The 14,153-nt window shown below is 41.3% G+C and overlaps 3 protein-coding genes across 3 annotated transcripts; all 3 read right to left on the bottom strand.

Annotated features, from left to right (window-relative positions):
• LOC146641129 (cytochrome P450 2J2-like) lies at positions 1 to 965 on the bottom strand. Its single transcript, XM_085397868.1, has 4 exons — positions 841 to 965; positions 542 to 729; positions 306 to 447; positions 1 to 200 (listed from the first exon to the last, which is right to left on the bottom strand). Exons 1-4 carry the CDS (start codon positions 935 to 937, stop codon positions 25 to 27), a joined length of 603 nt encoding a protein of 200 aa, XP_085253994.1. The 5' UTR covers positions 938 to 965; the 3' UTR covers positions 1 to 24.
• Positions 966 to 1,013: 48 nt separating this feature from the next.
• LOC146641128 (cytochrome P450 2J5-like) lies at positions 1,014 to 6,680 on the bottom strand. The gene is made up of 5 exons (XM_085398116.1): positions 6,606 to 6,680; positions 1,870 to 2,035; positions 1,630 to 1,782; positions 1,334 to 1,494; positions 1,014 to 1,238 (listed from the first exon to the last, which is right to left on the bottom strand). The coding sequence occupies exons 1-5, from the start codon at positions 6,678 to 6,680 to the stop codon at positions 1,014 to 1,016; spliced, it is 780 nt and encodes a 259-aa protein (XP_085254242.1).
• A 727-nt stretch (positions 6,681 to 7,407) lies between these two features.
• On the bottom strand, positions 7,408 to 13,235 carry LOC146641127 (cytochrome P450 2J4-like). Its single transcript, XM_085398375.1, has 9 exons — positions 13,050 to 13,235; positions 10,031 to 10,196; positions 9,790 to 9,942; positions 9,531 to 9,691; positions 9,235 to 9,411; positions 9,008 to 9,146; positions 8,017 to 8,204; positions 7,780 to 7,921; positions 7,408 to 7,674 (listed from the first exon to the last, which is right to left on the bottom strand). Exons 1-9 carry the CDS (start codon positions 13,233 to 13,235, stop codon positions 7,499 to 7,501), a joined length of 1,488 nt encoding a protein of 495 aa, XP_085254501.1. The 3' UTR covers positions 7,408 to 7,498.
• Positions 13,236 to 14,153: the final 918 nt, after the last annotated feature.

Raw genomic sequence — 14,153 nt, 5'->3', positions numbered from 1 at the left:
TTAACTGGAAAGATTTTTCATAATTCAGCGAGTCTTGGTGTGAACCTTGAAGGGTTCAGGCACACGTGTAATTCCAGAAACTCCCTCTGTGCTCAGCTCCACTCCATCAGGAACAGAGAAAGTGAACTTCTGCAGCAAGCCGACAAAAAACAGGAACAGCTCCATCTTGGCGAGGCTTTCACCAAGACACATACGCTTCCCTGAAGAATTCACAAACACATACACGTGCAGGTTTACAACCTGTGGATGATGTTTTTTTCTTGTTCAGGTTGTGCTAAAACAAAACACTCATTGTGGGGTTTTACCTGCAGAGAAAGGTAGGAATGCTTCTCTCTTCACAAACTTCCCATCAGCATCCAGGAAGTGTCCTGGGTTGAAGGTGTCTGGAGTCTCCCACTCAGTCTTGTCAAACAGCACAGAGGTGAGTACAGGCAACACACTGGTACCCTAGAAAAAATAGACAAGAAAACAACAAGATGCACTTTAACAACAACACCTGACAGAACAAATATGTGAAGCTTAAAATGTATACTGCATGCACCATAGGTATGTGGTAACCATCCAGAGTTATATCCTTGGCGGCAATTCTGAGTCCATTGAGAGGAACAATATTTCCCATCCTCTGAATCTCGTGGATGACGGCATCGGTGTAGGGCAGATTTGGTCTGTCAGCCATGGAAGGCTGGCGGGTTTGTCCAATCACGTTATCTATCTCTGCCTGGACTTTCTCTGTGAAAGAGAATTAAAGGAGTTCAGCTTTAACTGTGGGAGAAATGTTTACCTTTGCTGGCTTTATGTTTTGGCTACTTTAAAACATATGAAGCCCAGCATGTCACCCACCCTGAATATCAGGATTTCTGATCAAGAAAACCAGAGCCCACAGCAAAGTGGTGGCTGTTGTTTCTGTTCCAGCCAGGAAAAGATCAGCAGAGCACATAACCAGGTTGGTCTCAGTGAAGCCCAGGTCAGATTCATTGAGCTGTTCAGACAAATGAAAAAGTTACAGTACACAGTCACAGTAACTGGTAGAGTGCAGTTTGTGCAATGCAGTGTCCACATACATTCTCCATCTTGATAAGGAAAGCATCAATGTAGTCTCTTGGATTGTTGTGATCCAGGTCCTCCTTGTGGCTCTTTATCTCCTGAGCGATGAAATCTTTGACTATGTCGAAATAGCTGAACATTTTGTTATGAGGACCTGGCAAAAGCTTCATCACTCCAGGGAAAGAGTCGTAGAGCTGGTGATGAGAGGAAGTTAAATTTATAAATGATTAAGACAAATCCCACGCATGCCATACTGCTGTCCCTTTTTCACTTTCTGAAATTCACTTACCTGACCCCATACAGAGCCCTCCAGCTGAAGAGTCTCCGACAGATACTTCAGCATGAGCTGGAAGTTGTGGTCACTGTAATCATATCTTTTCCCCATCACCAGCTGGCAAACTATATTAGACACAGCATTGTTGAAGAGACCTGCTGCACTGAAAAGTTTACCTGAAGAAGAAGAAGAAGAAGAAGAAGAAGAAGAAGAAGAAGAAGAAGAAGAAGAAGAAGAGACAATTGTTACAGGTAAATTTTTTGCTCCCTTGTGCAGGATTGTGAGCTTATGTTCCACTTAATGTAAAGCACCTTTCTCCTGCTCTATCTCCTCCTGCAGGTATCGGATCTCCTCACAGATACACTGTTCCATGCGGTTCTTCCCCAGGCCGAAGTCTCGTAATGTAGACAAAGCAAAGCGTCTCTGTGCCTTCCATTTCCCACCGTTGCTCATGAACAGACCCTCTAAATACAAACATGCAGATGTGGGAGTTAATAACTGGGAAACAATTCCTGCACTGAATGAGAGGAAATAGAGAATAATTTCTTAACCTGTGGGTCCCGAGTAAAACCTGTCAGCCAGGGCACTGTATGGTCGATCCACAAAGTTGTCAGCTTGCGTCACCAGAGCCTCTTTTACCATCTTATATCCAGAGATCATTACCATTTTATCCCTGCCGAAGCAGAAACTGAACACGTTCCCATAGACTTCAGCCAGCTACAAAAAAACACAAGCATGAACAATATTGTTAGGTCCATAATTTATTGGACAAAGATGCAATTTTTGTAGATTTCCCTCTGTGCACAGCCACAGATCAAATAATCATTATGTGAAGTACAGACTTTAATTTAAGGGGTTTTACAAAAGCTTTGTATTTGTGTTGCTCCTTAGGACGTCCAGCCCATTTTATATTTGATTTGATATACCTTTATTAGTCCCACACGGGGAAATTTCACAAGGCTGCCGACCTATTGCACGCAATGGCGGCTCCATCTTACCCTCCGACCATACATACATTACACAAAACATCACATGGGAAAGACAGGTCAGAGAGGTATAACAATCGAAAATGCACCACATGAGGAAAGGTAAGGGGAAAAAAAGCTCCCCCCAGACTGAGCTCCAGCAGGGAGATCAGTTTGAGAACAGAAAAAAAAACACCTCTGCACATAGCACATGAAAAAACTCTTAATACACCAAAGAAACACATGACAAGCAACAGGGGTGGGTAAAGGGTGCAGCATCGGAAGGGAATAAGCGTCGAAGGCGTTTGGAAAGGGATGGGGGTTTGAGTGTGTGCATATCAGTGTATATGTATGTGTGTGCGTGTCCAGAGTTCAGCTGAGACAGTGTCCTTCGCCCTGCTAGGCCAAGTAAACAGTCTTCCAGCCAACCCAGGTGGCGATATTCAGCCCCTCTTTCTCACTGCCTCAAACTGAATGGGACAATTGTCTGATAAGCCATTTCTTATGCAGGCGAGGCCTGTCCACTTATAACTATATGTTCATATATGGCAACATATATATATATATATATATATATATATATATATATATATATATATATATATATATATATATATATATATATATATATATATATATATATATATTAGAGAGAGAGAGATTGTTTCCGTCCAGCAGTGGAAACAAATCTGTCGGGGATAATTACCTTTGCACACCGCGGTAAAGTGAGCCGTCATTTGTGAGCCGCGGTCAAGCCAGCCGCCTCTTATCCGCTGCATAAATTTCCTTGCGCTTTTACACCAGTCTTTACGGTAGCGCCTTTTCGCTTTATATCCTGATTGAAAGCCTAGACTCGCGCACACGTGCGCGCGCGCGAACAGTCACACACGCGCGCGCGCACACAAATTACAATGGAACAGCCCAATACAGCCATCGTGACAGTCTGGTTGCATATTCAAAAATTCATTAAAAATCATTCTTAAAAGTTGATGGCAAGCTTTCAACACAATCCTCTTCTCGGTCGGACACCTACTTTACCTCTGGGCCAGGTTTTACCCAGATTTACTGTAATATTACTCAGAAATCACAGTAAACTCATATTCAGTGCAATACAGTCAATACACTACAATTATGTTTATTTCAAAAATTCATTAAAAGACATCCTGAGTAGTTGATGTCCAACTTTCAACAGATTCCTTCTCTGGGACACCTACTGTACCTGTGTGCCAGGTTTCATCCAGATTCACTGTAAAATTCCTCAGAAATTAAAGGAAACTTATATTCAACGCAATCAGCCAATACAATAGAATTATGTCAATTTTCAAAAATTCGTTAAAAATCATCCTGAGTAGTTGATGTCCAACTTTCAACAGATTCCTTCTCTGGGACACCTACTGTACCTGTGTGCCAAGTTTCAGCCAGATTCACTGTAAAATTACTCAGAAATTAAAGGAAACTTCTATTCAATCTAATACAGCCAATACACTACAATTATGGAAATTTCAGAAATTCATTAAAAATCATCCTTAGTAGTTGAGGTCCAACTTTCAACACATCCCTCCTCCGGGAAACCTGCTGTACGTCTGGGCCAAGTTTCAGCCAGATTTACTGTAATATTCTTCAGAAATTGCAGGGAACTTATGTTCAGTTCAAGGAAGGCTGAAAGACGACCACCACTGAACAAGACACACAAGCTGAAATGTCAAGACTGGGCCACGAAATATCTCAAGACTGGTTTTTCTAAGGTTTTATGGACTGATGAAATGAGAGTGAGTCTTGATGGGCCAGATGGAATTTCGTGGCTGGATTGGTAAAGGGCAGAGAGCTCCAGTCCGACTCAGACGCCAGCAAGGTGGAGGTGGAGTACTGGTTTGGGCTGGTATCATCAAAGATGAGCTTGTGGGGCCTTTTCGGATTGAGGATGGAGTCAGGCTCAACTCCCAGTCCTACTGCCAGTTTCTGGAAGACACCTTCTTCAAGCAGTGGTACAGGAAGAAGTCTGCATCCTTCAAGAAAAACATGATTTTCATGCAGGACAATGCTCCATCACACGCGTCCAAGTACTCCACAGCGTGGCTGGCAAGAAAGGGTATAAAAGAAGAAAAACTAATGACATGGCCACCTTGTTCACCTGATCTGAACCCCATTGAGAACCTGTGGTCCATCATCAAATGTGAGATTTACAAGGAGGGAAAGCAGTACACCTCTCTGAACAGTGTCTGGGAGGCTGTGGTTGCTGCTGCACGCAATGTTGATGGTGAACAGATCAAAACACTGACAGAATCCATGGATGGCAGGCTTTTGAGTGTCCTTGCAAAGAAAGGTGGCTATATTGGTCGCTGATTTGTTTTTGTTTTGTTTTTGAATGTCAGAGATGTATATTTGTGAATGTGGAGATGTTATATTGGTTTCACTGGTAAAAATAAATAATTGAAATGGGTATATATTTGTTTTTTGTTAAGTTGCCTAATAATTATGCACAGTAATAGTCACCTGCACACACAGATATCCCCCTAAAATAGCTCAAACTAAAAACAAACTAAAAACTACTTCCAAAAACATTCAGCTTTGATATTATGAGTTTTTTGGGTTCATTGAGAACATGGTTGTTGTTCAATAATAAAATTATTCCTCAAAAATACAACTTGCCTAATAATTCTGCACTCCCTGTAGGTCTGTTGACAGAGCTTTGTACAGGTCTGCTCGAGCTGACCTGAAAAGGGGTCCCACCTGTCCAGCAACAACACATGGCATGGAATAACAGACATCATAAACCACAGAGGCAGAACTGTGAAAACAGAAAACCTGAGTGTGCAGCTAGCAGAGGAAATAAACAGCTTCTTCGCCCGCTTTGAAACACCACAACAGCAGCATTCATCTGCCTCAGCCCTGCTCCCATCCTCATCCTCACCTGGTTCCTGCACCGCTCCATTCACTGTAACGGAGCACGATGTCAGATGTGTGTTCCTAGCAGTGAATCCCAGGAAGGTGGCCGGTCCAGACGGAATACGTGGTAAAGTGCTAAGACCATGTGCCCACCAGCTCACCCTCATCTCCACCAGAATCTTCAACCTCTCACTGGATGAAGCAGCCATCCCATCCTGTCTAAAATCAGCCACAATCATCCCAGTACCAAAGAAGTCTCCCATCACCAGCCTGAACTATTATTGCCCTGTGGCCCTCACACCGGTAATCATGAAATGCTTTGAGAGACTAGTCCTTCAGCACACCAAGGATTACCTCCCCCCAGAATTCGACCCCCACCAGTTTGCATACCGTGCAAACAGATTCAAAGAAGATGCCATCACCCTCCACTCGGTGCTGAGTCACCTAGAACAGCGGCAGAGCTACGCCAGAATGCTCTTTGTGGACTACAGCTCACCCTTCCACCACTCGCCCATTGAGAGCCTACTAACTTACTGCATCACAGTATGGTACAGCAGCTGCACTACGGCATATAGAGCCACCCTCCCAGCATGTTTGCAATGAGTAGGAGATGCTCTGTATCTCACTGTACAACTGTATAGTGACAAAGGTATTGGGTTCTTTTCTAAAAATTGCTATAAACAGAGGAACCCAAACTGATGAAAAGTGGCGAATATTTTTTTTCAAATGACTATTTTTAGTGGATTTTTGATATAGAAGCAGAATGACAGAATGTTAAAAGAAGTTACTTTTAGTCATTCTAAGCTGGGCATTGCGTTCTCTGGCTGTTCAAAGCCATGGAACTTTAGACTTTCCAAGCAAATAATGATGGCCATACTGATGTTCTTTTCAGTACATTTTACTTTGTGTTCATTTTCATTTTTATGATGTTTCTATTTTACATAATCCCACATAGCAAAATTGGTATGGCCTGGTTCTGTCACACACAATGTGCTTACACATGGCCTGCGTACCGCAAAGAATGACGGCCCTATGGTGGCCCAGATCTGGTTTACCAGAGGTGGCCCACACATGAGCCAGCACAAGGCCAGTTGCAGACAAACTGCTGGCCCTGTGCTGGCCCTGTGCTGGCCCAGAACAGTTTCAGCTCTGGCCCCAGATGTCAGCCTAATGTGTACCTTAGCCATGTAAGCCATGTAATAACAACATGTGCTGGAACATAATAGTGCAAAAGTAACATGACGAAACTCTGTTCAGACAGTGAATGGACTGATTCTTATATAGAGCTTTTCTACTCTCCCGAATTACTCATAGTGCTCTATGCAACATGCTACATTCACCCAATCACACACTTTCTCTAAACTGAGTGCTTCCTAACTATACACATTCGCACTCTCAATGTTCAGACTGGAGGACCCAGGGATTGAACTACTAACCTTCCGATCAGTAGGTGATAAATAAATAGTGCCATCATTGCCGGAGCTGACCAACATCTGGATACACTCTGCCATGAAACCATTCGGTCAGAAGTGCCAGCTTGATGCCAGATCCGGGCCAGACCTGTTTTCTATGAGCCTGGGCCACATAAACCAAACCATAATCGGGGCAGATATGGCATGCCATCACATAAACAGTGCCATCATTGCCAGGCCTGGTCCATATCTGGATGAAATACCACTTACCATGCCAGAAGTCAGCCAGCAATGCTGGCGTGACACCAGATCCGGGCCAGATCTGTCTGCTACGTGGGTTGGGGATAAATAAAGTCTCTCTGATTCTGATTCTGAATTATACTGAGACACTGCAAAAGGTCATCCATCTCTTTATAAGTTGATTTTGAAGGTAAAATTCAACTGAAATGATGTTTTGCATATGTGAAAAGAGCTGACTACATTTGAAAGTACTATTTTGAGTTAACATTAATTGTAAGGCATAGTACCAAATGTTTGGTTGCATAACCTGTGGCTTTAATAAAGTTAATGACACAAATCAGTCAATTATTTTCTGTGAATATGTTATTACCACAAACGTTCATACACATGACATTAACAATAAAAACAAAATAATCAAAACTTTCTTTTTTAATGAAATACATTTTGTATAGAACCTATAAATAGGTTTTGATTGATGACATTAATCATCAAAAATAGACGAAAAAAATGAACAGGTTAGTTTAATAGGCAGCAATTACACAGCAGATGAAGACTGATACTGAAAAATAATATCAACATTATTCCCACAAAATAAAAACAATCCACCCTTAATGAAAATTATCTCACTTAGTCTTGTCTATTACACACTGGCTATATGGAAAATGAGCAAATGTAATTCAGCGAGTCTTGGTGTGAACCTTGAAGGGTTCAGGCACACGTGTAGCTCCGTAAACTCCCTCTGTGCTCAGCTCCACTCCATCAGGAACAGAGAAAGTGAACTTCTGCAGCAAGCCGACAAAAAACAAGAACAGCTCCATCTTGGCGAGGCTTTCGCCAAGACAGACACGCTTCCCTGAAGAATTCACAAACACATACACGTGCAAGTTTACAACCTATGGATGATGTTTTTTTTCTTGTTCAGGTTTTGCTAAAACAAAACACTCATTGTGGGTTTTACCTGCAGAGAAAGGTAGGAATGCTTCTCTCTTCACAAACTTCCCATCAGCATCCAGGAAGTGTCCTGGGTTGAAGGTGTCTGGAGTCTCCCATTCAGTCTTGTCAAACAGCACAGAGGTGAGTACAGGCAACACACTGGTACCCTAGAAAAAACCCCACAAGATAACAAAAAGATGCACTTTAACAACAACACCTGACAGAACAAACATGCAAAGCTTAAAATGTATATTGCATGCACCTTGGGTATGTGGTAACCATCCAGGGTTGTATCCTTGGCAGCAACTCTGAGTGCATTGAGAGGAACAATATTTCCCATCCTCTGAATCTCGTGGATGACGGCATCGGTGTAGGGCAGATTTGGTCTGTCAGCCATGGAAGGCTGGCGGGTTTGTCCAATCACGTTATCTATCTCTGCCTGGACTTTCTCTGTGAAGGAGAATTGAAAGAGTTCAACTTCAACTAGCCCAAGCTTCTATGGAGCTACTGAGTCCCATAAGATGATTGTTTTTAGTTTGTATCTTTTATTTAATACCTGTTAACTCATTGACAAACTTTGGTTGTTGGATGTTAGACATGTCTAACAAATATGTCAAAGTTGTGGAAGGATTGCTGTAAAACTTTGCACTGACGCTAGTAATCTTGCAATTGTTTCATTCAATTTACTTAATGACTTAATATTCAAGTTTTGAACTTTTTTAAAAGTTTTTAAAATGTTTAGGAACAATAACACTGTTTTCCAGAAAAGTTATATAATTGTAGGCCTTTCAACGTTAATGCGTCAATGTGAATTAATCTGTCATTATGATTAATGCAATGACAATTTTTTAACATATTTTACCCATCTGGAGCACAGAATGACTCAAAATCCCCAAAATGTCTCTGTCAACGCATTTCGGGCAGTTTGTCCAAGGTTTGTACATTCTGCGCTCCAGATGGGGGTAAATGTGGTAAAAATTTTAATCACGTTAATCGTGATGATGCGTTTGCATTGACAGAACTAGAAAATAGACTTTAATGATTCTGGGGAACAAATTTCTCTCGCGCCATTTTCAGGTTCGGATTTACATTTTCCCAACTATTAGTTTTAAACACAAATAAAAAGCATTCCATTAGTAGTATATGTGGTCTGCTTTTGCTATTGTTAGCATTTATAGTAAATTGTATTAGAGCTACTAGTGTTATGTTCCAACTATTTTAAAGCTCCGGATGAAGCCCAGTACAATACCCACCCTGGATATCAGGATGTCTGATCAAGAAAACCAGAGCCCACAGCAAAGTGGTGGCTGTTGTTTCTGTTCCAGCCAGGAAAAGATCAGCAGAGCACAAAACCAGGTTGGTCTCAGTGAAGCCCAGGTCAGTTTCTTTGAGCTGTTCAAACAAATTAAAAAGTCACATTAGACACAACACAAATTGCTAATTTGTAGAGTGCAGTTTGTGCAATGCAGTGTCCACATACATTCTCCATTTTGATGAGGAAAGTGTCGATGTAGTCTCTTGGATTGTTGTGATCCAGGTCCTTCTTGTGGCTTTTCACCTCCTGAGTGATGAACTCTCTGACTTTGTCAAAATTGCTGAACAATCTGTTATGTGGACCTGGCAAACGCTTCATCACTCCGGGGAATGATTCATAGAGCTTGAGATTTGATGAGAGGAAGCGTTATTCAAAGGACGATAGAGAGAAGAAATCCAACACCCATGCCACAGTGCTGTCTCTCATTCTTTTTGTGACAGAAGGAAATTATTGTGACATACCTGAGCCCATATGGAGCCCTCCAGGTGAAGAATCTCAGACAGATTCTTCAGCATGAGCTGGAAGTTGTGGTCACTGTAGTCAAATCTTTTCCCCATCACCAGCTGGCACGCTATATTAGACACGGCATTGTTGAAGAGGCCTGCTGGCCTAAAAAGTTTACCTGAAGACAAATAGACGATTGTTAAGAAAGCACAAATTCTTTGCTTTAGCACTGTTTGTGCAGGATTGTATGCTTATGTTCCACCTAATATAAAACACCTTTCTCCTGCTCTATCTCCTCCTGCAGGTATTGGATCTCCTCACAGATACACTGCTCCATGCGGTTCTTCCCCAGGCCGAAGTCTCGCAATGTAGACAAAGCGAAGCGTCTCTGTGCCTTCCATTTTCCACCGTTGCTCATGAACAGACCATCTCAATACACACAAGCAACTTAAGAACTTAACAACCTATGGAGAATAATTTCAATACTGAATGGTACATCAAATAGTGACTTCCAAACCTGAGTTTGCCGAATAAAACCTGTCGCCCATGGGGCTGTATGGTCGATCCACAAAGTTGTCAGCTTGTGTTACCAGAGCTTCTTTTACCATCTTGTATCCAGAGACGATTACCATTTTATCCCTGCCGAAGCAGAAACTGAACACATTCCCGTAGATTTCAGCCAGCTACAAAAAACACAACAAACATGAAGGATATACCACAACATTTGTAATCTACAGAAAGAAATTAGTGGGAAGTGCTGTAATTAGAGGCTGGAAATCATGGATACTGACTATCAATCAATATTTCATCTTATCATCCATTTTCTAGACGTACATCCAGGATTGGTTGCAAGTTTGTCACAGGGCTAACACAGACAGACAGGCAACCATTCACTTTGAGACTATGAGAAATTTCAATCAACCTAATAGTTAGCGAATGCCTTTTATTAAAGTTAAATCTAAACTTTACACTGTTGAAATTCAAGTGGACTGAAATTTACATAAATTTACATAATTAAAATTCTGGGATCCACAGTTTTTCCACATAATTGTTTGCTTGACCATATTTGAAGAAATTGCTTAGACCTACATCTGCTTATTAGCACTAAGTACCAACTCAGGGCTCGCAAAATCGCTAGCCCGACGTCCCGGGGCTAGCAATTTTTCCAGTCTGGCTACCAAAATCTATCTCTGCCCTGCCCGTTGGGGTATCATAGGAAGGAAAAATATATGTCAATGCTTTTGCATTCTTTCGGAAATGTAGCTGGGTAGTTATGTCATTGGCATCGATGAGCCACTGTCAATATGTGACATATTGAAATCGTTTGAATTTGCGCTTGTTTTTTGCTTCCACTTTGCAATTGCGTGAACTGTGCATAGAGAGCGACAGTACTGATTGGTGTGCGACGATAATTTGCGCACCAATTCCTCTGACATCGTCTTATCAATCGTTAGCTTACTATGCAAACATGACAAGTGAAATCTCCGCAGCAAGCTTAAACATGTGAGAGGTTGATCGCGCAGAGAATCGCTGAGCTTATGTGAGTCCGTGTGTAAAAGCAGCAGGATATATATTTTAGTTCTGCTGAGCCAAATAAGACAGGTCAGGGTGAAGAAGTGACAGCCAAAGAAGGCGGGGGTTTACGACACCAACTCTCTGCCATCTATAATCCAGTTTTGAGATCCCTTCCCAGACACCTTAACGCCCACTCACATCCTGGGCCATCTGACCTCAGGAATTCGCATGATAAGGTGGGGCCAGGTTTCACAATGAACACACCCGAAACTCTGGCTGATTGGGACCCACGCCCAGTTTCACACCTTGGCTCAGGCGATTAGAGGATCATCAGGGGGTCCTTTTGTCCCTCTGTGGGGGGTCACTCCCACTAGGTTTATATCTGGGACTCTCCACCATTTGACCTTAGAACTGAAGAAGCTTCTCAGATGAGAGGTGAAACGTCTTCAAGCAACTTAAAGAAGTCCAGACGCTTTTCTTTGCAAGCTCCTTTGACTACGATGACCTGGATGACTGAGAACCTTCACAGACATACAGCCAAAGAAAAGCTTACCACAAAACGGAAAAGTTATGACAAATCAGACTATAAGGCAAAAAGAAAGTGCAGCTTTATGGTTTCATGGACAAAAGAATATACGTGGCTGCAATATGACGAGCTAAATAACCAGGGCTGCACATAAGTGGTCCACAGGTGCACATTCGCTGTCAAAATAAAAAACGCGCGCAAGATAAGAAGTTGCAACGCGCATTTGCGTACATAAGATTTTCTGGAGGAGGACAGACATTTGTTTAGAACTCTTAAAGATGTCGAAGAAGCTCCTTTAAGCAATTACTTTGGTGTTCCTCCACCTCCAAAGAAATGTCAGAAGGAGTCTGAATCACAAAGAACCGCATATTCTCGGAAAAGTGGTTGCAGGAGGTGAGCTGCCTTCAAACACATGATGAATGCACAGAGATGTAGTGCAGAATGTGCCGTGAAAATCCCACTCTAGTGGACAAAAACAGAGCCTTTTATATGGATGCAAACGCGCGTTGCAACTTCTTATCTGGTGCGCGTCTTTTATTTTGACAGCGAATGCCCACATGCGGACCACTTATGTGCACCCGTGTAAATAACATAATGTTCTGCCGGGTGTGTTGTTGGTTTCCCTCGATTTCTGAGTCGACAAGCGCCTTTGTTACTGGGACCAGTAATTTTAAGAAAGGCCCCCATTAGAACCCATGAGAAATGTAAGAAATGCATTATTGCTCAGTCTGCAATATCTTTCCCAGAACAAACACCAATTGCAAATAACATACTAAAAATAAACCTGAAAAATCTGTTTAGAACAGCGTACTATGTTGCAAAGAGTGAACTACCACTGGCACAATTTAGCAGTCTTTGCAAACTTCAGAAAGCAAATGGCCTATCTTGGTTCCACTTACCTCTTACTCGTGGAAATTTCAAATTCAGGATCTGACACAGACTGATTCATGTTCTACACAGTTCTTACAAGTTCAAAGAAATGTCTGTTCAATTAGAATCAAGTATTTGAGTTGATGATTGTAATTTTTATACAATGTTGTCATTTGTGTTTCAACAATTTTTTGATTAATGTATAATATTGTAACGGAAACAAAACAGGAAACAAAACATCAATCAAAAAATTGCTCTCTTTTTTATTCGGGCTACTTAAATTTATTTTGGGCTACCAAAAACTGAAGAGTCCCTGCCTGAAGGGCTACCAGGGATTTTGAAATTTTGCGAGCCCTGCAGCTATAGTTAGTTGTTCTGATAATCTATTAGAGTTGTTTCTGAAGTATTCTCTCCTTTCTGTATTTCAGTAAAAAACAAAACAAAACAAAACAAAAAATCTTGCTGCAGTACAAAATCAAAATCTCAAAAATCAAAAAGTTTTGATCCTGATGACTGAACAATGCAGACAGAAGCACACAAGTATACATGCAAACAACAAAGCAGTACTTTAAATTGCACTCTATACTTAGAACCCCCCTGATATTATACAAGCATGAACCCGTACCTTGTTGAAATAAATATGTGGGTGTTTCTTTCCCACAATCTGGAAATTCCCAATAAAAGGTAAAGCGAATGGTCCCGGTGGAAAATCTCTTGGATTCTTGTTTCTGAGGTGGTACATGATCAGAAGGAGCAAAAACACGGAGAGTAAAACTCCCTCGTTGCTCAGTAAAAAGTTGGAAAACCACATTGTTAAATTCATTTTTTTTTTTTTTTTTTAAATTCAAACAAAGCTGATTCTTTCCAATCTGGAGATGTGATTCTTTCTGGTAGAAAGTAGTGGTAGTGGTTTATAAACCTGATGCTTGATAAAATATTCATCTGATGCAAATGTTTATGATGCACAGTACTAATACTTGTCTGTTCAAAGGTTCTTGTGATATGGTGGTTACATAACAAGCTGGGCTACAAAACACAATCCATTTGCTCAGCTCTGCAGGATGAATTTGTTCAAGGCTGTTGAACTTACATCTACTCAAAGTGTAAATACTGCCCAGTGGTAACAAAAGTCATCTAGTAAATTCATCCTGCAATTTCATATACTTCTGAGTGGAAGTCACATGAACGATGACCAGGAATCATGGTTTTACTGTTTCTTTTGCTATATAGCTAAGATATATTGTCACATTATCAGCACAAATATACATAGTATATATGTAGTATGTTGTCACATGGTTTTCATGGACAAAGAATAAAAAAGGAGTGCCCTTTGTCCTGATCCTGCATAAAACCTTATCTGTGATTAGATTACAGTGCACGTCTCAATTTCTGACTTGCAGGAGCAGGAGGGAAACTTTTTTTTCTGTTCTTCTCAGGTTAGTGATAAAGTGGTTTGTAAATGGACATACGCACGTTCCCTCACATTTGCACACACGACAGGTTATATGTTTTTGTATGAAGAATTTTTTATTGAACTTTTTATCCTGCGATGCACTCTGAGTTCATAGTTAAACACATTTGACCTTCCAAGGGATTCAGAGATTCAGCTGGATATTCATTAAAGTGACTGATTGCTTTCAAATAGTGCAATTATCCAGGGTTCTGCTCATGAATCTGCTTGTTGATATTTGCCTCCACTGAACATTATTTACACTGTGAGTAGATGTAA

The sequence above is a fragment of the Rhamphochromis longiceps genome, linkage group LG23 (assembly GCF_057381845.1).
Source record: "Rhamphochromis longiceps isolate RC_006_pf linkage group LG23, R_longiceps_female_GT1.1, whole genome shotgun sequence".
NCBI classification, from domain to species: domain Eukaryota; kingdom Metazoa; phylum Chordata; class Actinopteri; order Cichliformes; family Cichlidae; genus Rhamphochromis; species Rhamphochromis longiceps.
This window is presented reverse-complemented; position numbering and strand designations above follow the sequence as displayed.